Source organism: Alligator mississippiensis, chromosome 15 (assembly GCF_030867095.1).
Source record: "Alligator mississippiensis isolate rAllMis1 chromosome 15, rAllMis1, whole genome shotgun sequence".
Taxonomy (NCBI): domain Eukaryota; kingdom Metazoa; phylum Chordata; order Crocodylia; family Alligatoridae; genus Alligator; species Alligator mississippiensis.
Window position 1 is genome coordinate 27,437,325 of NC_081838.1, and position 26,059 is coordinate 27,463,383.

Consider the following 26,059-nt stretch of genomic DNA (forward strand, 5'->3'; position numbering starts at 1 on the left):
TTTGGTATCAAGTACACCCTGAGCCCAACTACTCTAAATTGATTATGAGTAAGCTCCCTTTTCCAAGTGATTGCCTCTCCCTTGTTATCAGATCCCTCGCCAATCGAGGTGTCTGTGCCAGCTAGAAAATATTTTGAGTTCTGCCCTGTTATCACAGCAGCCTATACAGTGCCTTACAATTCACGGGCTAAGGTGCTCATTTCAAGTAATCGAGCTCTACTGCAGTTAATCAAGGAGTATACCCTGGTTTAGGGTGTCGGGCTCCAGCAATCAAGCCACACTATAATTAAGCAAATGAGAAGCCTTCAGAGCATTGAGGGGTTTTTGTGCATGTCGGTTTTCCTTACAGCAGCCAGAGATGGATGCAAAAGGCTAACATTTACAACACAACCAAAGGACAATGACCTCCACCCTGTCACCTTTGTCCAAACCCTGATCTTCAACCCACCAAGAAAATATGCTTAAAAAACCCCAGTATAGAAACTCAGCAGGTTTGTCAGCAAGGCGTGCGCAGTCCAGACCAGAAGCCATCCTGCCACCCAGCCTCCACGTGAAGGACCCAGGCTTTGAGGCTGTACAAGAACGGCCTCCTGCCTGCATCGGGTAAAGATCTCCGTGCTGCAAAGATAACACTAAGGGCTAATAGCTTGTTTTATATTGGGAAAGAGTCTTGTACTGTACCTTAGTGTTGTAGCTTGTTAGTAGTGATTAAAACAAGCCTTTCTGCTATCCACCGACCAGGTGTTGTGTTAATTCCCAGAACACTCGGTTAAAAATTCTGTTTCTAACTGCAACACATACCACAGGCACATTTCCTCAAAAAAATATAAAAAATGGGGATGCTGGTAATTTCAGTGAGAATTATAGCTGAGAAATATGGTGAAACTAATTCCTCCCGGCTCCCAGGCAAGAAAGGAAGCGGGAGATGCCGGGGTCGCACAGAGCAGAGCCGCGCGCAGGCTGCTCCCTCCTGTTCCTGCTGCTGCTCATCTTCTGGCTCCAGGAGACGGCTGGTACTCTTCCCTCATCCGCTCAAAACCAAGGCCTACGTTTGCCTCCAGGGTCTGTTCCATCGCTGATGGTGGCTAAGGGTGAGTCCCGAACAACTGACCCCCACAGGCCTGTCTCGACTGCAGGGCTGAGACCGACATGATGCTGCGCTGAACGAGAACAGTCTGACCCGCCAGCGCTTCCTCTGCTGCAGCAGCAAGGTCTGCACCAAGGGAGCGGGAACCCAGACCGGCCTGGACAGGAAGTTTTCCCAGGGACAAAGCTTGGTCTGAACCAGCAGGATGGAGGAGAGAGGTTTGGGTCTGAAGAACTGCACCCCACCCCGGTATCTGGGCATCTAGGGGGGCTGAACGTCTGGGGCCCCGGGGTGGGCCGTGCTGCTTGGGGGACAGCGTTTCCCAGACAAGGAGCAGCCCTTCTCATGTCACGGGGCAAGTGGTGGGAACAGGGTGATCTGGGACAACGTGGCAGCCAACATGGCCATCACATGACGACCCAGTGTTAGGCATTATGAGGTCACAGACAATGTGATGGGAACAGGGTGTCCTGGGACATAACCTGTGACCAAGATGTCCATCAACATGACAACCAGGGGTTGGGCCTTCTGATGTCATAAGGGCATGTGATGGGCAGCACTTCTGGTTGGTGGCCAAGATGGCTGCAAACATATGTGGGCCATAATTCAAGGCTGGTGTTTGGAAAATGGCCTCAGTTGCGTGTTGAGTGGGGCACTGAGTAGTGAGCCCAACCCAGACACGCTCGGGGATGCCAAGTGTGAGAGAAGAAAAAAGTGCGACAACTAACAGGTGAAGAAAATTCATAAATTTACTTACAAACCAACAAGATGATTAACGAGTTGAATACTATTTATAGTGGCAGGTAGACACAGACGACGTGGTACAGGTAGAAACAAACGAACAACTGATGGACAGCGGCGAGTAACAAGCAAGGTGTAATCGTGAAGGTCGACTGCAGCCGAAAATACTATCAGTACAAGTATGATGCCTAGTTGGGCAACACACAGGGCGTTCCGGATAGCGCGTGGTCTAGCTCTAAGCTGTGGTAGCCTATGCTAGAAATCTTAGCTAGAGGCCTAGAGGTCTGTCCAGACAAGACAGGTGATCAGGCTGTCTTCCTGAGTTCGGGAGCGTCTGGGGACCCTACGCTGAGGCGCGCAGTCCCCTTTATAGACTTCCTAGCCAATCAGGGTCCCCCCTCGATGGAACATTATGGAGGACGCAGCATGCTGGTCCGGCCAGTCACGCTCTAGGGGCAACTTCTGATTGGTTAGGCTACTAGCGATCACGCACTGTCCGCACGATAGTGCAGGTTAAGGTCTCATTCCTCCGCCACTGCATCACCGAATACCACTCACTGGTAGTCATGTCACTTAATGTAACTAATTACAATCTGGTGGAGTCACATCACCTCCTGACAACATGCTGACCAGGGCAGGTCTTCTGATGTCATAGGGGCATATGATGGGGTGGGACGTCCTGTTCCAGGGCCAGGAACACCCCAAATGGAGTATTTCTGGAGGAAGGGGGGAGGTTTCTGATGGCAAAGGTCAGAGGCGGGATTTTGGGTCCCAATATGGCAGGCAATATAGGAGTCAGGGGGTGAGGCAAGGGGCGGGGCACCTGTCAGGGGCTGGGGCTTTTCAGTCTGATAAGATGTACACCCATATACTACCAAGCCACACTCCCTCACCTACACACATTATCCCTGACCTTCACCATCGCTTCAACATTGGACAAGTAACGTGAACATTCAAAATGTGTCGAACAAAGTCCCATTCCTGCCCTTCTTTCCGTGGCCACCTCCAAGCAGGCAAGCCAGCCCTCCTGCCACAATCCTGAGGCTCATTCAAGTCACGTAAAAGCTGTAATGAAGGTAACGGGGGCAGATTTATACACTTGGAGGGGATCAGACGAATGTGTGTGCTCCAGGCTGGGTTATTATTAACCACTTGGAGTAGCCCCTACAGGCACTCATGGAGCCAAAAGGCTTTGGCACTAGTGAGGAAGCCTCAGTTTTCCCAGTGGGAGATTACACCATGCTGCATTTCACCCAGAGGATGGCTTCATCCTTCCCCACCCACAGAAGAGGCAGGACATGTCCCAGGCTGCACCTCCTTTACACCTCCTATTGCCAATAGCCCAGAAAACACTCTACTTCCCCCTGGCCAGAGGTTAATTCAAAAGGGCAGGGTCCTTGCTGCACAGCAGGGCATGGGTGTGACTAGATCCTGCTCCTGAGGGTTAGGAACAACCCCTGGATTGAGGTAAATCCTCTGGAAAGGGAACAGGCTGGGAAATCACAGAGATCGGTCCTGGAAAGTGTTCTGGGACGCAGACTTCAACCATTTCACAGCTCTGGAGAGGACATAGAGACCAACCACAGGGATATCATGTTAAGTTATGAGGCTTTATTAGCAAGGAATCTGTTATGGAGAATGGGATGCAGAGAAGGAGGGCCGGGAAAGCTGGCACCTGGTGGTTATGATGAGGGGCTGAGAAGCAAAACTTGCCAAACTGGGCTCATGGGCTGGCAGCAGCAGCTTCTTGCAGACCCCGAAGGGCATGTGCAGACTTGGGAGAGGGGTGATGTGATGGGGAGGAAAGGTGAGGTCAGGGAATGATTCCCCAGCAATAAATGCCCTCCTTCCTGCAAATCAAGAGCCTCACATACCAGAATCCTGGGACCAGGAGGGAGGGCAAAACTGGGGTTGGCCAAGGAGAGTCCCTGGGTTTCACTTGGAGCCAGTTGTCTTGGGGAGGGCACCTATTGTGAAGGCACTGGCTTTTAGAGAAGGATGCGGATGGCACAGGCTCCGAGGCTGATGCAAAGATCATCTCCTCACACATCCGGAGCATAGATGTGGCCTCTCTTCTGTGTGGATGAGCTGAGTGGGAGAATTTCATAAAGCTCTTCTCACCCTCTGATCACTGATGTGGCTCCTTCCTTGCGTGTATAAACTGGTGCCGGGCCAGGCTGAAGAACTGGGTGAACCTCTTTCCACACTCTGAGCACTGATGTGGCTTCTCCCCTGTGTGTATGAGCTGGTGTGTGGTCAGGCTGAAGGACAGGGTGAAGCTCTTCCCACACTCCAAGCACTGATGTGGCTTCTCCCCTGTGTGGGTGAGCCCGTGCCGGGCTAAGCTAGAGGAACGGGCGAAGCTCTTCCCACACTCCAGGCACCGATGTGGCTTCTCCCCTGTGTGAATACGCTTGTGCTGAGTCAGGCTGGAGGGGTGAGTGAAAGTGTCCCCGCACTCTGAGCACCGATGTGGCTTCTCCCTCTTGTGGATAAGCTGGTGTTTGGCCAGGATGGAGGACAGGTTGAAGCGCTTCCCACACTCTGAGCATTGATGTGGCTTCTCCCGTGTGTGCATGAACAAGTGCCTGGCCAGCATGGAGGGCTGCTTGAAGCTCTTCCCACACCTGGTGCAAAGGTATGGCTGCTCCCCACTCTGCACACACTGGTGCTGGGACAGGTCTTGCATGCAGCTGAAGTTCTTCCTGCACTTCTTGCAGCGGTGTGTCTTCCTCCCTGGGTGGATACGACGTTGCTGAGACAAGGAGAAGAAACAGGTGAAGGTCTTATCACACATGGCACAGCAGTACTGATGCTTCCCCCTCTGCACATGTAGGTGCTTGACCAGGCCTGAGGGCCACAAAAAGCTCTTCCCCATTTGGTGAAGCAGTGGGGGAACTCCCCAGACTAGATGTGGAAGTGAGCAACCAGGGCAGAGAGGCAGCTAATGCTCTTCCTACACTTAGTGCATACATGGGGCTTATCTCCCTGTGCTTATCTATGAAGAGCCAGAAGTGATGGGAAGTTAAAAGCTTTTCTGACCTTGGGGCTGGGATAGGCTCTGCCTCTGTTCTTGGTAGTGAGCGCCTGCTTCCAGATGAAGCTCTCCCCACTTCCTGGGCTGGGATGCAGTGCACCTTTCCAGCGGCTCTTTAGGTCTCTCAGCACCACAACTTCTTCCCTGCACCCAAGGCTCTTTCTAGGCTCTGCCCCTTCTCCACTGGCACACCCAACTGCAGATGGTACCTTGTTCACCACTACATTCTCCTTCTGCTTTCGGGGCTTTCCCTGACTCTTATGCCGTGGCTCCTTCTCAGGTCTCAGGGAGTCCATCTCGCCCAAACTCCCTGGGGAAGTCTGCGCTGGCTCCAGGTCTGCAGGCTCTTCCACAGGAGGTTTCTCCTCACCTCTGCTCAGCAGCCAGGCACCTCCTGCATGGGGAAGAGAAACTCCAGATCAGTGCCCAGGCTGGCAACTACTGCAGAGTTTAAAACAAAGTTCCCGGGAATCATGGATGTGGTTGGTCACAGGATGAACATGAACCACCAGTGCGATACTGTAGTCAACAGAGCTAATAGCAAACTGGGGTGCATTAGCTGATGCATCGCAAGCAGGGCTAAGGAAGTGATACTTCCTCTCTAATTGGTGCTGGGGACACCTCAGCTGGAGTACCGTGTCCAGTTCTGGGTGCTGAACTTCCAAAAAGACATTCAAACCTCTCCCTCTGCACACAGGACAGACACCCAAATCCACACCCAGGCCTTGCATCTGGTACCTCACCTGAGTCCTGGTGAGACTGAGGATCCTCTTTGGAGACCTGAAGTGGCTTGTCCAGGGGCCCCGGTGTTTCCCTCTCTCCTGAGTCCTCCAAAGGCCTGTCCACACATTCGGCCTTTGGCTGCACTGGCCAGGAATCACCAGGTTCCTGTGATGCCGCAGCGGGATGCATATTGTCTGAGGACACCTCCTCGGCTTTTACACTCACTATGACCTGGAGACGAGACAACTATATCACTGGGAAGCCGGGATATGGGAGAGACGGGGCTGGGAAGGAACATCCCCCAAGCACATGGGGATGGGGACTGCAGCATCCATGATCAGGGTGAAACACTCACCTGCAGCTTCTCCTCCTCCTCCTGCCCCAGCTTAAACCCCTCGGCCAGGGTCACGGCCTCAGCGCAGGTTTCCACACCATGCCCCCACTGCCAGCTCTGCATCTCCCGGGGCAGGATGGCCAGGAACTGCTCCAGCACCACCAGCTCCAGCATCTGCTCCTTGCTGCGGCGCTGGGGCTCCAGCCAGCGCAGGGCAAACTCCCACAGGCGGCTGCACACCTCCTGCGGCCCCATGGTTTCCATGTAGCAGAAGCCCCGGAAACGCTGGCGCCAGGTCTCTGGGGTGGGGAGGTCGTACCCCAGCTGTGGGGTCTCTAAGGGAATCTTGGTCTCAGGCGGGGGCCGCATGGCCTGCATCACCTCCTGCCCCTGGATCTCCTGGTGTTGGACCGGCTCCTCCTGCAACTGCAGCTTTATTGGCCGTGGGGCCGACCTCCTTGGGGAAACCCTCCTCACCCTGGTCCCAGTCTGGACCACAAAAGGGATTTGCTCTCCCCCTCAGCTCCTGCCTGGAGATCTCCTGGGTCCTGCTCCTTCAGCTTCACTTCAGGCTGCGCAGGGAAGGCCCACGGCTGCCACGGGCTCCAGCACAGCATCCACCGTCTCCCCAGGAAAGGCCTCACTCCAGCCGGGGGCCTGGGCTCTTGCTCTCCCTGCACTCACTCACGGTGCCTCCCGACAGCATCCAGGCTCCAGGGCCGCCTGTGGGAAAGCAGAAAGCACAGACTGCACCGTGTGATGGGAGGCAGGGACTGAGACCCTGCCCCAGCCCCGAGGTCTGCCCAGCCCTGATGCCTCGACAGTCCCCTACTCAGAGCAGCCTTAGGGTTGTTCTTGCTTCTCCTCTTGCCCTGCACAGGATGCGGGGACCAGGATGGATCCAGAAATGCCCCAACCACAGCTCCCTGTCTATCCCCTGGCCTGACTTCTGCCTTTGGCTTCTGTCAGTCCTGCAGACCGGAGGGGGATCATCCAGAAAACATCCGTTCTGGGGATGCATCTTTTTCCAGTCAGACCCTGACAGCAAGAGATTGGGACTGGGACGTACTTCAAGTGTGGGTTGCTCTCACACAGGCTTTTCCTCCAGCAGTCAGGCAGCAAACTCTCAGCAAACAGCCTGCTCCTGAGGCTGCCCTGGCGCTGGCTGGGCTGCACCAACCCTCTGGAGTCCCACCGCGCACACCCTGTGTGCTTCCCAGGCCTGGCTGTGCTGACCTACCCAGATGGGCTTTCTATTTGGATCCCAAACCTTAACATGCTCTGTTTGAGCTTCCCTTGAAGCCAGCCCAGGCATCGGGGAGCCTTGGCCCTTTGGGCTCTGACCCAGCCCTCCCAGTCCCATCCTCCTGGCTCTCTGCATTCCCACTGCCCAGGGTCTCTCTTTCACTTCTCTCCCAGAAAGGGACTTTACCTCTCTTGCAGATGAAGTCTGGGCACCGGGAGTCCTATGCAGCAAAGCAGGAGGATCCTGCCCAACACAAGAGCAGGTAGAGGTCTCCTCTGCTTCTGCCTTCTGCTTTCCCCCTGGTGTCCCTGGGAGTGTCTTTTCCAACAGTCCCTCCTGGGTGTGCCGGAGAGGGCAGGGCTCTCCAGGTGCTGGGGCTCCTCCTCAGTGCTGCTCTGCTGTGTCTTCATATGCAAACCAGCCCACTGTAATCTTGGTGGCCCCTTCCCCAGGAGCTGAGTTACCCCTCCCTTTCCTTCCCCGGGTAAGTCACATCAGCCTTAACCCATTCTTTCCCATGGTGACAGCAGAGGGCACAAGAAAGGGAAACTGAGGCAGGGAACACCAACGTGAAAACCCCACAATGCACCCAACAGATGATAAGAGCAACCTCTAGTGTGGGACAGGCCCAGGGGGTTTCCTGTCTATTCATGTCTACTAAAGCCCTCCTTTAGTCCAGGCGGATATAGCCTTCCATGCTTGGTGGGGGGTGATTTTTTAAAGAAATGTTTTGTGCTCCAATCCAAAAGAGCCCAATGAAGTCCAAATCCATGAGTCGGTCCAGAACCATAAGGGGGGGGGGGGGGGAGGGCAGTGATGCCAGCCCCAGGTGGCACATCGCAGCTGGGAGCAGGGCCAGGGGCTCGGGCAGGGGTGCCCCTCTGCGGGCAAGTGACACGGGGTGGTGGTGCCCCCATGTGCGGGCCGCACGCATGCCCCTGCCCGGGGGAGGCTGGCACCGCTCCGCTCTCGGGCCGCATGCCAGCCCCCCGGGCAGGCGGCATGCGTGTGGCCCGCACATGGGGGCACCGCCACCCCGCCCCGTGTCCCTTGCCCGCAAAGCCCGTGCCCTGCTCCCAGCTGCGATGTGCCGCCCGGCGGCGGCGGCACCCCCGCTCCCGCAGCCCCAGCCCCAGCCCTGCCCCAAGCCCCGCTCACCTCCACGCTCCGCGGGCGAAGGGCGAGTGGGAGCCGCAGCCCCAGCCCGGCCGTGGCCGCCTCGGAGGCTCAGGCCCCGCCTCCCCCCTCCCCCCCGGGCAGGGCTGGGGTCTCGGCCCTGTGTGCAGTCGGCGCCCGCCGGCAAGAGCGCTTCGCAGGAGCGGAGACCCCGCGGATTTCCCTGCTAAAATGGGTGGTTTTCTCCGTTTTTCCGTAGGAAACGGAAAACCTGGATCCCTGCCGGTGGCATAGGGTAGGCAGGTGTGCGATGGGCTCCTTAGAAAACCCCCAGATGAACACAAGGGGAAAAGGGGTTTGGAGAGTCAAATCCCAGCCACACAATCTACCATTGCACAGGGAAGGGTTTTATCCTTCTTGTGGGCTCCGAGGGGGCTGTGAAGCTTTGCTGGCCTGTCCTGCCAATAGCCCACACCCAGACTCACTCTGCCTCATGCCTCCCTATGGGGAGCAGGGAGTCTCCACACCCGCAAATGGCCCATTCATCAAATGGCCCATTGTCAGGTGCTGGAGAGCCTGCCTGGGTGGGGATTGCAACTGCCCTCTCCTGATCAAGTGGCTCAAGCTTCTTTGATTTCTTTCTGAAGAAATGTTTCCTGTTCCCAGCCAAATCAAGTCCAAATCCATGAGTCAGTCCAGACTCATAAGTGGCCCTACACCCGGTAAACCTCTTCCACTCCTCACCGGGGGCTTCAGATACTTCCAAAGTCTTTTGGCAGCATCCTGGGTGCAGGCCCGAACCCACATTCCCCAGGTCTCCCATGGAGCAGCAAGGCGCCGAGCCCCCGCACTTGCAGCCGGGCTCAGCTTTCCTTGCCACCTCCGGCAGGTAGTTGCTGCTGTCTTGCGAGAGAGAGCCCCGAAGTTGGGTGTCTGCGTTCTGTCTCCCCCACTTTCTTGCCCTCTCGCTCCAAGTGCTTCTGCACCTTGGACTCTGGGATGGTTTTGCTGGTGGTGGAACTGCCTGGGGCTCCGGCATTTGTCCTGGCAGCACTCCCCGCCACCGAGACCTTCAGCACAAGTGTGGGGAGGCTTCCAGTGGGAGAGGAGGGTGCCCTGGAAGCCCCAACCCACTTCCAGTGCTGCACCGAGGGAAGTGTGGCCACAGCTCTCAAGGGGCAAGCCACCAGAGCACGAGCAGCCAAGCTGCTGGTGTTGCTAAGCTTGCTGGAGGAGGCTGGCATGCAGAAGTGTGAGTGGCCAGCCAAAAGCAAGTGCCAGGGGATGGATTTGGACCCACGCTTCCAGACAGACACCAGAACTCCCTAAACAAGGGGAAAGACCTTATCTGAGCCTAGTGCCTTAGATGTCTTGGGCACCCTGACAGCATAAGAAGCTTTAGGTTTGCTTTGCCTTGAATTGTCCTGCTTGTCACGAATAGGGGGTTGATTCCCCCTTCTCCCTGTTCTGTGCCCACTGGCAACATATAGGGGGTGCACTTCCACCCCCCAAGATTGGCTGTGCACCCCTGGAAGCACCAACCCCAAAACCGGAACTGCCGGCGGAAGTGCCCCTCCTTGACATGCACACACATTGTGATCTAGGAATAAGATAAGTGTGTCACCGCGGCATCAGGATCTGGGAGCGAGGGGGCGGGGAGGGAACGCTGCCCGAGGTCATGGAGGTGGGAACACTCTCACCTGGGGTTTTTCAATCTTCCTCCTCAGCCAGGGCCACGGCCTCGGTGCAGGTCTCCACACCGTGCCCTGACTCCCAGCTCCGCATCTCCCGGGGCAGGATGGCCAGGAACTGCTCCAGCACCACCAGCTCCAGCATCTGCTCCTTGCTGCGGCGCTGCGGCTCCAGCCAGCGCTGGCCGAGCTCTTGCAGGAGGCTGAAAACCTCCCGCGGCCCCTCGGCTTCCAGGCAGCAAAGGCCCCTGAAGCCTTGATGCCAGCTGGGTCTCTGGGGTGGGGAGGTCGTGCCCCGATGCCAGCTGTGGGGTCTTTGTGGGAAACTCGGTCTCAGGCGGGAGCTGCATGGCCTGCATCACCTCCTGCCCCCGGATCTCCTGGCGTTGGACTGGTTCCTCTTGCGCGGCGTCCAGATCCCTGGAGGAGGCAAGGAAGAGACCAGGGTCCCGGCCTACATGGATGACTTGAACGTCCTGTGCCAGAATAAGTGTTCAGTAGGAAGATCCCTGTGGCACACACACGTCTACGAAGCGGCAGCAGGGGCCAAGCTCAATGTGAGCAAAAGCACCTGCCTGGCCACGGGCGAGCTCGGGGGCCTGGAGTCCCCGGGGGGCTCGGTCCCCTGCGAGGGGGTCAAGGTCCTTGGGCTGGAGGTTGACGCAGAGCTGAGCGGAAGAAGAGCCCGGGAGAAGGAGGCCGAGGGGAAGCAGAGGTTGAACCTGTGGCACATGCACCACCTCTCCATGGGGCGGGGGCGCGTGGTGCTCGTGGAGGTGTTGCTACCAGTGCTTCTGGGCACCGCACGGGTCTCCTCCAAAGTGTCTTGCCCGCAGAGCCCGGAGACCCACGCGTGTGCTTCTGCCGGCTCTGCTGGCCGGAGGGGGGGGGGGGCGGTCCTCCAGGATCCCAGATGCTGACAGGTCTGGGGGGGAGGGGGGGTGCAGGGCCTTGGGGGGCCCTCCCCAGAGCCAGGAGCCAAGGGACCCCGAAACCCCAAAACAGGTGGCAGCTTGGGGGACCCTGAGACCCCCAGAACTGCACGTGGGGGGACCCCGAGACCCAACCGGAGCGGGCAGCATCAAGGACCCAAGACCCCCTGACCTGAGCGCAGGGGGCCCGAAGACCCCTCGGCCCCGGCTGTAGGGACCCCGATGCGAGGTTCTACAAGATAAGATTGTACTGGGGGAGATTAAGATTTGAGAGCACAGCGTGGGATGCGGGGGAGTCCTGGAACGCCTCCCTGACACCAGCAGGATAATGTCTCCCTGACACCTGCAAGATAGCAAGAAGTTCAGAAAAAGGTCTCATTATAATGCTAAAAATGACACTCCTGGGCAGAGCAAAGTATGTTAATGAAACACACATGTATGTAAATGAGACACACGGCTAAAACATAGGTATAGAGACATGCTCAGTAGGGAACGTCTTATGTCAGTGGTTTGTAACCAATCACTGAGCGGTACACTTGCGAATATATGTATAAAAGGTACCCAAAGGTAAGTAACCTGTGTGCTTGTTACGTGAACTATCCGCTTGCACAATAAAAACTGCCTGTGTACTTCCACCCAGCAGCACGGCGGCCCCCTCCCCCGACCCGCAGCCCCGTCCCCCCGCACGGGCCCGGTCCTGGTCCTGGTCCTGGGGGTCTCCAGGCCGGGGGGCACGAGAGAAGGAGGCGCCCGGGCCCCGCTCCTGCCCGGCCGCCACCCCCGGCCCGGGCGGCACAGCGGGGTCGCGGGGCCCCGGGGGAGGGACGCGGGCGCGGACGGGGTCTCTGCCAGCAAAGGGTTAACGGGGGGCGGGGCTGCGCTCCGCTCCCAGCAGCCCCCAGGCCGGAGGAGGCGGAGTGGGCGGGGCGTGGAGTGGGCGGGGGCGGGGCAGGTGTGCGGCCGTCCGCGGGAGCTGTGCCGGGGCTGGCTGGAGCCGCGGCAAGGAGCAGACCTGGCGCTGGTGGTGCTGGAGCAGTTCCTGGCCGCCTGCTGTGGTGAGCAAAGACCCTTTTCCCTGAAACAAGCTAGTCTGTCTGTTCAGAAGATGTCCCGGACCAGAGGCCCTTGTTCAAAACCCGAGGTCGTGCCCTCGGTAAATGCCTGTTATTGCCAGACAGCGGTCATGTGCTCCGCAAATGTCTGTAACTCTGTTGTTTTGCTCCCCAACGCTTTAACGGCTGCTTAGCTTCCGCAAAAAGTTTTAAAATCTGCTAGACCAAAACTGCAACTACAGAGTTTTGGGAAACGTGACTAGACAGCCGGAAATAACACAATCCCCAGCAACAAGCTAAGGCAGCATTGTAATTCCGAATGGGCTATGGTCACTTGCTCGAGCAAATACACTGCAGTAAAAGCCTTTATCCGTGTTGCCTGGGTCCTACGCAGCTAGACAGTGGACTCCGGGGAGTTTTCTCCCACGACACTGCCACGGGAGATGCGGAGCTGGGAGTGAGGCTGCGGCATGACCGGGGCCGAGGGTTTCACCTGGGGCAGCAGGAAGAGACGCTCCCTGTGAAAACGTTTCGCCCTGATGCTGCTGTGCCCGTCTCCGTGTGTTTGGGGGATGTTCCCTCCCAGATCCCAGCTCCCCGGTGATGTATTTATCCCGTCCCCAGGTCACGCAGAGTGTGAAGGTCGAGGACGTGTCGTCAGACACGATGCAGCCCACAGGGGCACCGCAGGAGCCTGGTGAGTCCTGGCCGGAGCAGCCACGCGCCTGTCATGCAGACAGGCCTCTGGAAGAGTCGGGAGACGTGGAAACCTTGGGGCCTCGGGACAACCCACCTGACGTCCCCAGAGAGGATGCCCTGCCCCCCCGGGAGCCAGGTGAGGTCCAGGACGGAGGCCTGCACGTGGGTCTGGGTGCCCGAGGGTCTGTCCTGCACATGGGGGAGATGCTTGCGTGTCTGCCCCGCCCATGACCAGGCTGCAAGGTTCATACCGAGGTGGCTGGGCTGGGACAGAGCTGATCCCTGTGTGGGCAGCTCCCAGGCTGGGGGCACCCATCTTTCTCGTGTGCAGCTCCCAGCACAGAGAGGCTGTATCTTGCTTGGGCCTTGTCATGCTGCCATGGTGACAATGAGGGATGTCATTCATGTTCCTACACTCAGTGTTCACTGGTCCGTTCTCCTGTCCCCGCGAGCCCTCTGAGCCCAATACAGGGCTGGTGCAGGTGTTGGGGAAATGAGACTCCCCAGTGGCCCCCGACTGGCCCCAGTGCAGCTAACCCAGGGCTCTGTCCTGCTGCAGAGTCCCCTGGACCCGAGGAGACCGGGGAGGTGTCAGCAGACAACAGCTGCTCAGGCTGGTGCCCCAGACGAGGCCCTTCCCCAGGAGCAGGGAAGGAGCGCTGGCTCGACCCTTTCCCGCAGCCGGAGGCAGCGTCCCTCCGTGGAGAAATCTCTCTGCTGCAACATTTTGATGGGGTCAGCGCTCCAACACATCAGCGGTTCTTGTTCTCCAGGAAACATTTCACGTGCCCTCTAGAAAACTGGCCTTGCATTCCCCCTCCCCCTCCTTAAACGTGCACGCTGATAAAACCTCAGGCATCCCTCGAGCTTCTTTCCCAGGGAGCAATTTACGTGGTGTGTTCACCACCCCACGCTGGGACAGAGCTGTTGGGGCTCATCTCCAGTGTCATCCCATGGAGGTCTGTTAGGAAGACCTATGGGATTTTGTCTTTGTTCTCCCCCTTCTTCCACACTCTGAAGTCTACATTTTCCTTAGTCCCAGGCCAGTCCAGGAGACGAGCACGGCTTTCCCGTTGCCAGCAGCACCAGGGCTAACCTGTGCACTCTCTTCCCACCCGCAGGTGCTTGCACCCTGAGCAGAGCAGAGCAGCAGCCTCCTGAGGAGGGGCCTGGAAACCTGGAGCTGCAGAGGACTTCCCCAGGGAGACTGGAGGAGAGGAGGTCCCTGACACCTGAGCCGGGCCAAGTGCAGAGGGGGCAGGGCAGGCCTCCAAAGCAGGAGGAGAGCTGGGAGGTGAGCAGGGCACCTGGTTCAGTCGTGGGTGGGAGCACAGCTGGGGCAGAGCCCAGGAGGAGCCAGGGGTGCTGTAAGGAATGTGAGGAGTGGAGAAGACCTGAAGAGAGACAAGCCTGCGGTAGTGGAGGTTGCAAATGCACAAAGCTGGCATTGGCGCAGGAGTGGGTACAGTAGCCGATCCAGTCGGCAGCTGGACTCCATTTCCCAGCAGCCCCTGCCCACATGGCTGGGGCTGGTCTCCATGGCGACCCCGGCCCCAGCTGTGCTGTGAGAGTTCAAGGGTGGGGTTGCCATGGAGACAAGCCCCAGTTGTACTGGCAGGCATCAGGGCAGAGCAGGGCAGCTTGCTCTGGAGCCAAGGCAGGGTCTTGATCTGTAGCCTGCGTGCTCCAGGCAGCGGCGCACAGGCAGGGGATTGAGCTCTGCCCTTGCTGCAGGCCAGGCTGTCACCCCTGCAAGGAGCCGGGGCAGATCCGCGGTCCCCTGTCCGCACGCCCAAGCAAACAGAACGTGATGAGCTGGGCTGAAGCCAACACGTGAACTTGTGTGTCCACAGCGGCATCCACATCACGTTTCAGCTGAAGACTGGGGAATGGTGTACCCGTACCTGTCATGGCTAAGATTGCAATTAGTTGTAGCACAGAGTGATTGCAGAGAGGGCTGTGGGGGCTGGAGGCAGGTGGGACGGGAGACACTGATGGTGTAATGCTTGTGACTGCAGGTCCGGGAGGTGTTTGAGGACGTGGCCGTGTATTTCACGCGGAGGGAGTGGGAGCTGCTGGAAGATGACGACAAGGTGCTTTACCAGGACCAGATGCTGAAGAATTTCAACACCCTCGTTTCCCTGGGTAAAGCGCTGGTTCTTGTTTCTCCTTGGAGCTATGTGAGCTCTGGAGTTTTGTAATTGTCTCCCTGTGTTTCAACAGTCTCATCTTCATGAACCTTTGGCTGGAGTTTTCTATCCACTTCGTCCCCACTGCTCTGTCAGTGATCAGGCTGGTTTCACATTTCAACCTGATATATCCACCTTCATTTGATCCAGCCGCCTTCAATTGCGTCTTCCCCATTCTTATAACTCCTGGTTCTTCCATATGCAGCAGTTTCTTGCCAGCATGATTTCCCTTTGCCATTTCAGTGTGTGCATATCCTCTCCAGTTGCTGTTTCTTGGAGAATAATTCTGATTTCCTCCCTGCCTGGCCTAGCCTGTCCTCTCCAAGCACATTTAACAATCCTAGCATGCTCAGTTCTGTGAGATCTGAATCCCCTTTCTGCTCTCGTTATGACCCAGCAGAAGTTAACAGAAAGTCTTATTGGCCTCTGTTGCTACAGCAGTGGCTGGTGCATTTCCTCAATTCTTCCTCTAGTGACATACGTACGTGTGATGTAACTGAAGTATTTCTACCGGGGGGTCACTGGAATCGTCTGTCCACATCCCTTCCTAACATGTTCATCTCCATAGACCAGACTGTCTGGCTTTGCTGTGTTTCTGTTAACACCTGTGCTCTCCAGCCCTCTCTGCCATTCTCAAAAGTTTTCTTGTACTCATGCTGAAAACCCTCTGCAGACCAGATGCCCATCATTGTGATTAAAAAAACTGGCCTATCTGCAAGACCTAGTAAAAACCATTTTCATTTCCAGAGTATCTCTAATACAGGGGCTTGTTCTGGGTTGTGCACAGGGTTGAGGTACTTACCTTTTACTAGGTCAGTTAGCTTTTCTGATGCGTCCTTTTCTGAATGGGTCCCTCTTCCCAAAGAAGTCGCATTGTCAGCCACTTGTCCTGTATGCTTGCACTGGCTCCAGTCTCATTTTAAACCTTCACTCAGCTCATTTTCACTCCTTTTGCTGGAATTACAATGATAGCATTTTTTAAATCTGATATAATAAAGGGCTTAGTCCGTCTGTCCGTCCGTCTGTCTGTGAGGGTCTTGGAGCACTCTGAAACAACCAGTCAGAATGCTCCAAGAGCGTTATGGACAGAGGGGATGGAGCGGGGGCCCTGCTCCTGGGAGGTGGCGGCAGTGCGGGCTGGTGGGTGGAAGCGCTCCGTCCCCACCCCCATCATTCTTGACGGCCAATTCGCTCGTCTATCCATACATAAGTGTGTTCAATGTCTCTTCTTTTTGGTACCTTGAAAGTGTAAAAGCTTTATCTTTCTGCTCCCTAGTACATCACGGATCACGACATCCATTTGCCTGTCCCTGGTGACCCTGTCAGTTTTAATTTCCTTTCTAAACCAGGAGTGATTGGTGCTTTGTTTCCTATGACAAACCCTCCACCACCTGGGTGACAAGCAACATCATCTGTTGAAGGCTTCTCCCTGTAGTGCCTTGTCTTTCACCTTAAATGCCCATTTTCCCATGTCCATCAAGGCCCTAATAGAAACGTTATGTTCATCAGATCGATTCCCCAAATCCCAGCTGGTTATTCTGCATGCAGTATCCAGTCACAAACCCTCTTTAACCACTGCCCCAAACAGGATATCGAGGTCCTGCACCTGACTTAATCTGCAGCATCCAGCAAGGACAAGTGGAGCTCTGGGTCTGTGATGATGAGGACTGTGGGGAAATCTCAAGATCTGACGACCTGCTAGCAGGTGAGTTGTGGCCCTCCTCCCTACTCCCCTCTCAGTAATGCTCCTTGCCCAGAGCCCCAGGGGATCCTGGAAAGTGCAGACCTGCCCTGTGCTACCATTCCAGGGTGCTGACCTCAAACACAGTATATTATGGTGTAATGTGTCCAGGCAGGTGTTATTCCCACTTCCTGAAATTCAGCAATGTGGAGACAAGTAACTGTTACTTTCTTCTCCCTCTAATGACAGATTTTAGGGGACAGTCAGGTTTGCTGTCTTGATTTTTTCGACTCAGATCTGGTTTCCCTGGGCTGCTACGATGTTAAGTTTCCATTTTCACTCAACAACGTAAGAGTTGATTCCCTAGATCCAGGTAGCCATACCTGTGTAACAGGATCTCCCAGAGCATGATGGGATTTGTAGTCCCACATGGAAACCAGCATGGTATGCAGAGGCTCTGTATAGCCATTAGTGTAGGGCAAGAAAGAAGCTGATGCTTTCCCTGGCTTCCCCTGGTCAGCTTGACCTAGTACCCAGGAAGTGTTTCATCATGGTCTCAGGCTGCATGAAATGGCTCCATGGCACGGGTGAGATTCAGAAGCTTTCAAGTTGTGGGTGGAAGTGAATCCCCCATGGTTTGCACCAAAATTGCCACCTTTCAGTTTAATCTCTGGAGCCCTGAGTGTCATGAAGCCCAAAACTCAGCACTGAGTCTAGGTTTGGGTTCATGTCTCTGCCTTAGACCCGGTGCAGACTCCTGTGACATGGAGGCCACCTGAGACCTGTCAGTGGAAGAAAGGTCCATGGGCTCATTCCCTGCACCAGACCTTGCTCTGGAAGCAGGCAGGAAGTATAGCCCTGCTCCTTTCAGAAGAGAGCAACAGCTGTAAGTCCTCCCCTCCTCCTCAGGCTGTTAGAGCAAGGCGCTATTCGGGCACTGTCCTGACGCACATGTCCTGTACGTACTTCTGCTAGCAGGGACTGAGGTAAGAGGCCTGAGAGCTGGGCCAGAAACCCTGAGAGTCCAGCTCTGAACTCCACTAAGTAGGGAACATTAGCTGGGCACAGGGACCTGCCCCTCCCTTGCCCCCAGCACTTGGGGTTTTGGCAGGAAGACCTTGTTTTCTTGAGGGAACCCAAGCGCTAGGTCCAGGCCTGCTCTGAGGTCCATCCCAGCAGAAGACATAGCAGTGTTTGCCCTTTGCCAGCAGAGCAGGGACTAATCTGGAGTTTTACTTCCCCGTGCAGGAGGTGCCTGGCTGCTGAGCAGAGCTGAGGAGCAGCCTCCCGTGGAAGGGCCTGCAGACCTGGAGCCAGCATGGACTTCCCTAGGGAGTTTGGGTGAGGTTGGCTCCTGGAGACCTGAAAAGGAGCAGTGGCACACGAGTCAGGGGAGGCCACAAAACCAGCAGGAGAATGTGGCAGTGAACCAGGTACCATCTGCAGTTGAGCATGAGAGTGGAGAAGGGGCAGAGCCTAGAACGAGCCCTGGGTGCAGGGAACACTTTGTGGAGCTGAAAGACCTAAAGACCTGCTGGAAAGATGCACTGCATCCCAGCCAAGGCATTGGGAAGTGGCTCAGAGGAAAGCAGGAGCTCCCTGCCAAGCAGAGGGGCAGAGCCTACCCCTGCCCCAAGGTCAGGAAAACCTTTAACTGTTCATCATTCTTGGCTCTTCACAAGATAAGAAACCAGGGAAAACCCCCCTGCATGCACCAAGTGTGGAAAGAGCTTCACCTGCCTCTCTACCCAGGCTGCTCACTTTCAGTCCTACGTGAGGTTATCCTGGGATGCTTCGGGCTGAAAGACACCCAGAAATATTACCAGTGGGCAGAGCACCCCCAAGGCTTGCAGGGTCTGTGTGCCTTGGTCTGCACAGACCCCATCAGAGACCAGTGCTGGGATGGTGGCAACGTTACCCCAGGCTTGCGGGTGTTCCCCAGGAAGCAGGACATCCAGCTGTAGGCATCCCATGTGAGACTGCTGAAGCTAGGTTTTTGGGTTGGCACAATGAGGAGGGTGGCTCTGAGTAGTAGCACGCCCTACTGTGTCGCCACAGCCGTCACCCATTTTTTCTCCCTGTCTTTGCCCCAGCACATCCACCTGGGCAAGAAGACACACCACTGCACTGCATGCTGTAAGAACTTCATTTGCTGGCAAGACCTGTCCCAGCACCAGTGTGTGCAGCACTGCTGCACCAAGTGTGGGAAGAGATTCAGGCAGCTGTCCAGCCTGGCCAGGCACTGGTGCACGCACACAAGGGAGAAACCACATCAGTGCTCAGAGTGTGGGAAGAGCTTCGCTCACTCCTCTGGCTTGGCTCAACACCAACGTATCCACACAGGGGAGAAGATGTCTCATTGCTCAGAGTGTGGGAAGAGTTTCACTCAGTCCTCCAGCCTGACCAAGCATCAGCTCATCCACACGGGGGAAAAGCCACATCAGTGCTCAGAGTGTGGGAAGAGCTTCACCCAATTCTCCAACCTGGCCCAGCACCAGCGTATCCACACAGGGGAGAAGCCATATCAGTGCTCAGAGTGTGGGAAGAGCTTCACCCAGTTCTCCCACCTGGCCCAGCACCAGCTTATCCACACAGGGGAGAAGCCACATAAATGCTCAGAGTGTGGGAAGAGCTACGCTACGTCCTTTGGCCTGGCTCAGCACCAGCATATCCACACAGGGGAGAAGCCACATAAGTGCTCAGAGTGTGGGAAGAGCTTCACTCGCTCCTTTGGCCTGGCTCAGCACCAGCGTATCCACACAGGGGAGAAGCCAATTAAGTGCTTGGAGTGCGGGAAGAGCTTCACTCAGTACTCCCACCTGGCCCGGCACTGGCGCATCCACACAGGGGAGAAGCCATATCAGTGCTCGGAGTGTGGGAAGAGCTTCAGCCGGTCCACCCACCTGGCCCGACACCAGCTCAGCCACACGGGGGAAAAGCCACATCAGTGCTCGGAGTGTGGGAAGGGCTTCACCCGATCCTCCCACCTGACCCAGCACCAGCTCAGCCACACGGGGGAAAAGCCACATCAGTGCTCGGAGTGTGGGAAGGGCTTCACCCGATCCTCCCACCTGACCCAGCACCAGCTCAGCCACACGGGGGAAAAGCCACATCAGTGCTCAGAGTGTGGGAAGAGCTTCGTTTATTTCTCCTACCTGACCATACACCGGCTCATCCACACAGGGGAAAAACCACATAAGTGCTCAGAGTGCGGGAAGAGCTTCACGTCCTCCTCCATCCTGGCTCGGCACCGGCTCATCCACACGGGGGAGAAGCCACATCGTTGCTCCGAGTGTGGGAAGAGCTTCAGCCAGTCCTGCAACCTGGCCAAACACCGGCTCATTCACACGAAGGAGAAGGCACATTAGTGCTCAGAGTGTGACAAGAGCTTTAGTCGATCTTTGCACCTGGCCCGGCACCAGCTCATCCACATGGGAGACAAGCCACATCGGTGCTCGGGTTGCGGAAAGCGCTTCAACCGATCTTCTGACCTAGCCCGGCACCAGCTCATCCACACAGGGAAAAAACCACATCAGTGCTTGGATTGTGGGAAGGGCTTCACCCAGTCATCCAGCCTGGTTAAGCACCAGCGCATCCACACGGGAGAAGCCACATCAGTGCTCGGACTGTGGGAGGAGCTTCACTCAGTCCTCCCACCTGGCCCGGCACAAGCTTGTCCGCATAGAGAAGAAACCATGTCAGTGCTCAGAGTGTGGGAAGTGCTTCCCCCACTCTTCTACTGTGGCCCAGCACCAGTGCATCCACATCCAGGATCATCCATAATTGTGCCAGCAAAGTAGGGAGGGCTTTGGGATGTCTACCCGCTCAGGACCTACCAGTGTCTGTAGCCAGGCAAGCAGCCTCATGCTGGTGGACTGCAGCAAGAGTTCCCCCATGATTCCCCTCTGCTAGGGCCCTGCAGAGCCCAAAGGGCACAAATTCTCTCTCTGAAGACTTGATGAGGGGAAGGGGTTAAGAGGAAACATCTCAGCTAGATGCCAGCCCAGATGCCGGGGAAACCTGTGAGGAGATGATCTTTGCATCTGCCTTGGAGCCTGTGCCATCCCCATCTTTCTCTAAAAGCAGCCAGTGCTCCCAGGGTCAGGTGAAGTGCCTTCACGATAGGATGCCTTCCTGTAGACAACTGGGTCCAAGTGCCACCCGGGTCCAAATGCCACCCAGGGACAGGGACTCTTCTACTGCCTCCCAGCTTAGTCCTCCTGCTCCCAGGGTTGTGGTGTGTGAGGCTCTTGCGTTGCAAGAAGGAAGCCGTTTATGGCTGGGGAAGCATTTCCTGCCTTCCACCTTGACCTTCCCTTTCCTCCCAACCACATCACTCTGCTCCCAGGCCTGCACGTGCCCTTTGGAGTCTGCAGGAAGCTGCTACTGTCACCCCGTGAGCCCAGTTTGGCAGTTTTGCTTCTCAGCCCCTTGTCACAACTGCAGCACCATTTGCCAGCTGCCCCCGCCCTCCTTCCTTTCTCTATAACAGAGTCCTTTCTAATCAAGCCCCACAAGTAACAGATTCATAGTTGTTAGGGGCTGGAAGGGACCTTACAGATTTTTGGGTCCAGCCCCCCTGTGCTTGGGAAGGAAAGACCGCTGGGGTCAAATGACCCCAGCAAGATGGGCATCAAGACACTTTTCGAAGATCACCTTTAGGGAGAGCCTGTTTCAAACCCCAAAGAAGTTTTTTTCTATGTCCAGTCTGAAGTAATCTTCAATCAGCTTGTGCCCATTATTTCTAGTCCTCGCCTGGGGGGCCTTGGTGAAGAGATGCTCCCCCAGGCCCTGATGGACTCCCGTGATATATTTATAGGCTGCCACCAAGTCCCCTCTGAGTCGTCTTTTCTCCAGGCTGAACAGTCCCAAGTCTTTCAGCCTCTCTCACATGACCTGGTCTCTAGGCCTCTAATCCTGCACGTGGCCCTCCTTCGGACTCTCTCAAGCTTCTCCACATCCTTCCTGAAGTGCAGCGCCTATAACTGGATGCAGTCCTCCAGCTGCGGTCTCACCAAGGCCAAGTAGAGCAGGAGGATGACGTCTTTAGACTTGCTCGAGATGCCTCAGCAGATGCATGGGAGTGTTTGATTAGCTCTGCCAGCTACAGCATCACATTGCTGTCTCATGTTCATGTTGTCTGTCATGACACCCAAGTCCCGTTCAGTTGTGGTGCTGGCAAGTGTAGCACTGCCATGCCTGTAAGTGTGTTGTGGATTATTTCTCCCCAGATGGAGCTGTAAAGAAATCCTTTTTCTTTTGGTGGCCTCCCTTCTTGGAGTCTGCCCAGCCCCACCTCTGGTTTCCAACTCTGGCTGCTGGATCCACCTGATCTCCTAGGTTATGCCAGTGGGAGCGGGGGACTCGGTCTTCCTTTGTTCCAGCTTCCTGCCCAGATACTCGGGAGGCACTGGTGTCTCCGCCGGGGTGGGGGCATTGCTGATGTTGCTCCAGCTAACTAGCCTGCATCAGCCGTGCTCTGAGGATCCTGGTTTTTGGTTGGAGGTTAGTGATGAGGTCAGAAAAGTGATAAAAAGAGGTCGCTCTCTCTTGGGAGAGACAGACATTTTTTGGGGATGCTGAAACAAGCAGAAGGACTCCAGACCTCCATCAGTCTGTGGATGGACATGTGAGTAACTTACCTGAAATTTCGCCAGTAATTTAGGATTAAGCGAAGTAGACATGTATCAAACGGGCCAACGAGCCCATTCTGTTTTGCTCAAGGTGTTGTTTTTCTAATACTCTTCTATCCTGTACTCCTTCCCCATTCTCCCTCGCTCAGATTCATGAAAGCTATCTGTTCTAGCACACCTAGCTGCGAATGCTTGAGAGGAGGGACAGGCCTTTACACTCCTAGCACAGCTCGGTGGATTATTACCTGAAACCATTCTGGATGGCTCCAGGCTATACCAGCTATACTACCAGGGGGAAAAGCACCCCCAAGGTCTGCAGGGTCTGTCTACCCCAGGCGGCACAGAGTCCTAACGGAGCCCAGAGCCCAGGGGATGGCAGTGATTACCCCAGGCTTGCAGCTATGGGGTTGGTTGGATGTAAGCACCCCAGGGGAGACACCTGAAGCATGGTTTTGGTTAGGCACGTGAGGTGGGTGGCTCAGTGTAGTAGCACCCCCTACTATCCCACCACAAGAGTACTTTGCATTTCTCTGTATTAAACAACAGCAGGTTGAGGTCTGCCCACTTCACAAGCCTGTCCAGGTTGACCTGTAGTTCCAATCTGTCCTGGGCCATGACCACACTCCCCCATAGCTTGGTGTCATCAGCGAACTTTGCCAGTTTGCTTTTAATACCCAACTTGAAATCATTGGTGAGCATGTTGAAAAGCACTGGTCCGAGTACTGAGCCCTGAGGGACACCACTGGTCACCTTCCAAAGTCCTTTTTGAAATCCAAGCATATGGCATCGACCTCATTTCCTGTATGCAGTGGAGAGTTACCTGATCATAGAAGAAAATGAGGTTGGTCTGGCACAACCTGCCTGTGACAAAGCCATGTTGGCTGCCATTCAGAATACTACTTTCTGTTAGCCTGTTAGTGATGGGCTCTTTGATAATTTTCTCCAGGATTTTACTGGGGATTGAGGTCAACCTGATTTGCCTGCAATTTCCTGGGTCCTCCTTTCTTCCTTTCTTAAAAATAGGCACCATGCTCGCCTTCTTCCAGTCTCCTGGGACCTCTCCCAAGCACCATGAGTCTTCAGATAACTTAGCCATAGGTCATGCAATGACATCTGCCAGTTCTTTTAGCACTCTTGGGTGTAGTTCATCTGTTCCTACTTACTTGTAGGTATTTAGCCTTTGTAGGTGCTTCTGCACAAGATGTATGCCAAGTAGGGGAGGGTGATCACCCCCACCATGATCATCCTGTATCCTGTCAAGCAGGCTAACACCTTGGACTTGTGGCATACTGACATGAAGTATTCATTCAGGAGTTTGGTTTTGTCCTAAGTGTCGGTTATCAGCCGTCCCATTTCATTTATCAGGGGCCCTGTGCTTCCCTTGGGGGTTTTTTTTGCTGTTTGTTTGTTTTTTTCACTTCCTACATATCTAAAGAAGGACTTCTTGTTGTCCTTGATTCTGGTTGCCAATTTGTATTCAGTTTGTGATTTTGCTGTCCTGATCTGCTCCCTACAGATGTGGGCTGTTGCTGAATACTCCTCTTTGGTATTTATTGCAGACTTACATCCTTTGTAGGCTTCTCATTTTAATTTCAGGACGTCCGTGACTTCCGTGTTGAGCTCTTCTGCTGCCTTTCTTACAACTTCCATTGAGCTTTTAGGATTACTTCCTTAAGGAAGAGCCACTCTTCTTGTACTCCCTTCCTGATCAGACCATGGTCCCGCAGGGCCTCGCCAACCAGTCTCCTGAGCTTGTGAAAATCAGCTTTTCTAAAATCAAGGATTTCTACCCTACTGGTCGATTTCCTTGACTTATGGTACATGGAGAAAGTGATTATCTCATGGTCACTGTCGCCCAGTTTCCCCTTGATCCTCAGGTTACTCAGTAGATCATCTCATTTGGCCAGAACCAAGTCTAGGACTGCCTTGCCCCTCGTCAACCTCTAGACTTCCTGAGTTAGATAGAAAGTGTGAGAGAGCTTTATAAGCAATCGGATCTGGCTGAGTGTTCATTTCACGGGATGTCTGGGTAGTTGAAGTTACACATGATGACCGTGTGCTGAGAGCATGCGGCCTCTGCCAGTTCTCTGCAGAATTGGTGGTCGAGATGTTCCTCTTGGTTCGGAGGTCTGTAATAAATTCCTATGGTCCTACCCCTTCCCTGTGTTCTCCCCATATCTTGACCAAAGGGTCTCAAGTCATCCTCCTTTGTTTCCAAACTTCACTTCTAGGGAGGTGCAATGTTCCTTCATGTAGAGAACAACTCCTCCACCCTTCTTCCCAACATCATCCTTCCTGTACAGGGTGTATCCCCCTTTGCCTGTGGTCCAGTCATAGGTGGAGTCCCACCAGGTCTTTGTAGTCCCTATGAGGTCATATTGATTGTTGGTTAGCAGGAGGGCTAGTTCCTCCTGCTTGTTTCCCATGCTTCTGGTGTTAGTGTACAGGTAACGAAGCCTGCCAGTGGAGGCCCGAGGCTTCCAGATGAGCTGTGGGATAATCTGTGCATTTGCCAGTGTCAGAGACTGTTTCCTATTGTACCCTGAGACGTTGGTTTTGAGGTTGCCATTTCTCATGCTTGTGCTAGTAGCTGCTGGTCTGTCCCCCAGTGATCTCAGTTTAAAGCCCTATCCAGGAGGTCTGCCATTCTAGCCAAGAAAAGCTGCTTCTCCTTCGGCACGAGGTGGATGCCATCTCTTCCCAACAAGCCGCAGTCCCTGAGGTGCATGCCATGGTTGAAGTAGTAGAAGCCCTCGCACTAACACCATCGCCGGAGTCTTCTCTTTACTTCTCTGCATCTATCCCTCCTGTATCTGTGGCCCACCACTGGGAGGACCGAGGAGAAAACTACCTGTGCCCCCGACCCCTTCAGCCAAGCCCCCAGAGCCCTGTGCTGTCTCATGACCCAGGATTGTTCCTGGCTGTGTCATTTGTGCCCATGTGGATGAGAAGCATGGGGTAGTGGTCGGAGGGCCAAGCAAGTTCTGGGATCCTTTCAGCCACATCCTGGATGCGAGCCCCTGGGAGGCAGCACACCTCACAGGTTAGGGGGTAGAGACCTCATTAGGGAGCGTACTGTATATAGACGGGACTGCATAATAACTCAAAAATAAAGCCTCACTCCTTTATATTGTGCGTGTGTGTGTGTGTGTGTAGGGAGGTTTGTGAGGGGGTGTGGCTGTGTGGGGGGCATAGGGTATGTTGTGGGGGTGTATATGTGGAGGGGTTGGGGGTCAGGGGTTGTGTGTGTGTGTAAGGTATGTAGAGTGTGAGGGAAAGTGGGAGTGGGGTGTGAGGACCTCCACACACTCCCCACATGGTGTGTAGCTCCCGCTGCCTGGAGCAGCAGGCGGTGGGTGGGGAGCTCAGGGAGCTTGTGCCCCACGCAGGCACTGGCACCTGGAGGGCCACGGCTCTGGTCACCTCTGCAGCCAGGGGTCAAGAAGTGCACCTTGCCCTGCTGCCTCTATCACAGGGGCTCCACGCTGTGCACCTGCAGCTCCTGCACTCGCAGCAGGGAAGCCCCGCACTAGACTCTAGAAGGGAGCAAGGGGCAGGGCTCCATCTACTCCTGGTGGGGTCCACTGACCCACACAGATGGAGGTAGGAGAGGCAGCTGCGTCCAGCGTGGGAGCTGCAGGCACGTGGACCGCTATAGCGGGGGCAGCATTCTGCGGTCCCAGCATTGCAGCTGGAAACCACACGCAATGGCATGGAGGGGGCCAGCCCGGCCAGGCACCTCGGCAGAGTGCAGCTCCCAGCTGCAATGCCAGGACTGCAGAACGCAGCAGGAGCCAGCCCGGCCCCTGTGGTTCCCAATTGGCTCCTGCTGCTACCGGCCCTGAGACCCGGCGTCCCACGCTTTGGCTCACTGCCACTGTCTCCCACCCCCACCCCG

At 55.6% G+C, this 26,059-nt stretch overlaps 2 protein-coding genes across 4 annotated transcripts; one reads left to right on the plus strand and one right to left on the minus strand.

The window, feature by feature from the left end:
* Positions 1-3,419: 3,419 nt before the first annotated feature.
* On the minus strand, positions 3,420-11,745 carry LOC132245837 (zinc finger protein 391-like). Of its 3 annotated transcripts, none has more exons than XM_059718951.1 (6): positions 11,484-11,745; positions 9,985-11,250; positions 5,944-7,572; positions 5,609-5,819; positions 5,075-5,259; positions 3,420-4,583 (listed from the first exon to the last, which is right to left on the minus strand). In XM_059718951.1, exons 3-6 carry the CDS (start codon positions 6,298-6,300, stop codon positions 3,957-3,959), a joined length of 1,380 nt encoding a protein of 459 aa, XP_059574934.1. In that variant the 5' UTR covers positions 6,301-7,572; positions 9,985-11,250; positions 11,484-11,745; the 3' UTR covers positions 3,420-3,956. The 3 variants fall into 3 exon arrangements, with proteins under 3 accessions (XP_059574934.1, XP_059574932.1, XP_059574933.1); XM_059718949.1 differs by having other exon boundaries at positions 5,944-6,645; positions 7,355-7,572; positions 9,985-11,745; XM_059718950.1 differs by adding an exon at positions 8,327-9,354 and having other exon boundaries at positions 9,985-11,745.
* Positions 11,746-11,851: 106 nt separating this feature from the next.
* On the plus strand, positions 11,852-25,289 carry LOC109283050 (zinc finger protein 883). Its single transcript, XM_059718926.1, has 7 exons — positions 11,852-11,962; positions 12,584-12,794; positions 13,780-13,952; positions 14,677-14,803; positions 16,436-16,552; positions 17,777-17,961; positions 18,622-25,289. Exons 2-7 carry the CDS (start codon positions 12,626-12,628, stop codon positions 19,894-19,896), a joined length of 2,046 nt encoding a protein of 681 aa, XP_059574909.1. The 5' UTR covers positions 11,852-11,962; positions 12,584-12,625; the 3' UTR covers positions 19,897-25,289.
* The last annotated feature ends 770 nt before the right edge of the window (positions 25,290-26,059 follow it).

What these genes read in the sequence shown, in the direction of transcription:
- LOC132245837 (XM_059718951.1), bottom strand. Translation starts at nt 6,300, where the DNA reads ATGCAGGCCATGCGGCCCCCGCCTGAGACCAAGATTCCCTTAGAGACC. An exon ending in AGGAGGAGGAGAAGCTGCAG is followed by an intron (nt 5,820 to 5,943) that starts GTGAGTGTTTCA and finishes TCTCGTCTCCAG; the next exon opens with GTCATAGTGAGTGTAAAAGC. An exon ending in TCAGTCTCACCAGGACTCAG is followed by an intron (nt 5,260 to 5,608) that starts GTGAGGTACCAG and finishes TTCCCCATGCAG; the next exon opens with GAGGTGCCTGGCTGCTGAGC.
- LOC109283050 (XM_059718926.1), top strand. Translation starts at nt 12,626, where the DNA reads ATGCAGCCCACAGGGGCACCGCAGGAGCCTGGTGAGTCCTGGCCGGAG. An exon ending in AGCAGGAGGAGAGCTGGGAG is followed by an intron (nt 13,953 to 14,676) that starts GTGAGCAGGGCA and finishes TTGTGACTGCAG; the next exon opens with GTCCGGGAGGTGTTTGAGGA. An exon ending in CAACACCCTCGTTTCCCTGG is followed by an intron (nt 14,804 to 16,435) that starts GTAAAGCGCTGG and finishes TGCCCCAAACAG; the next exon opens with GATATCGAGGTCCTGCACCT.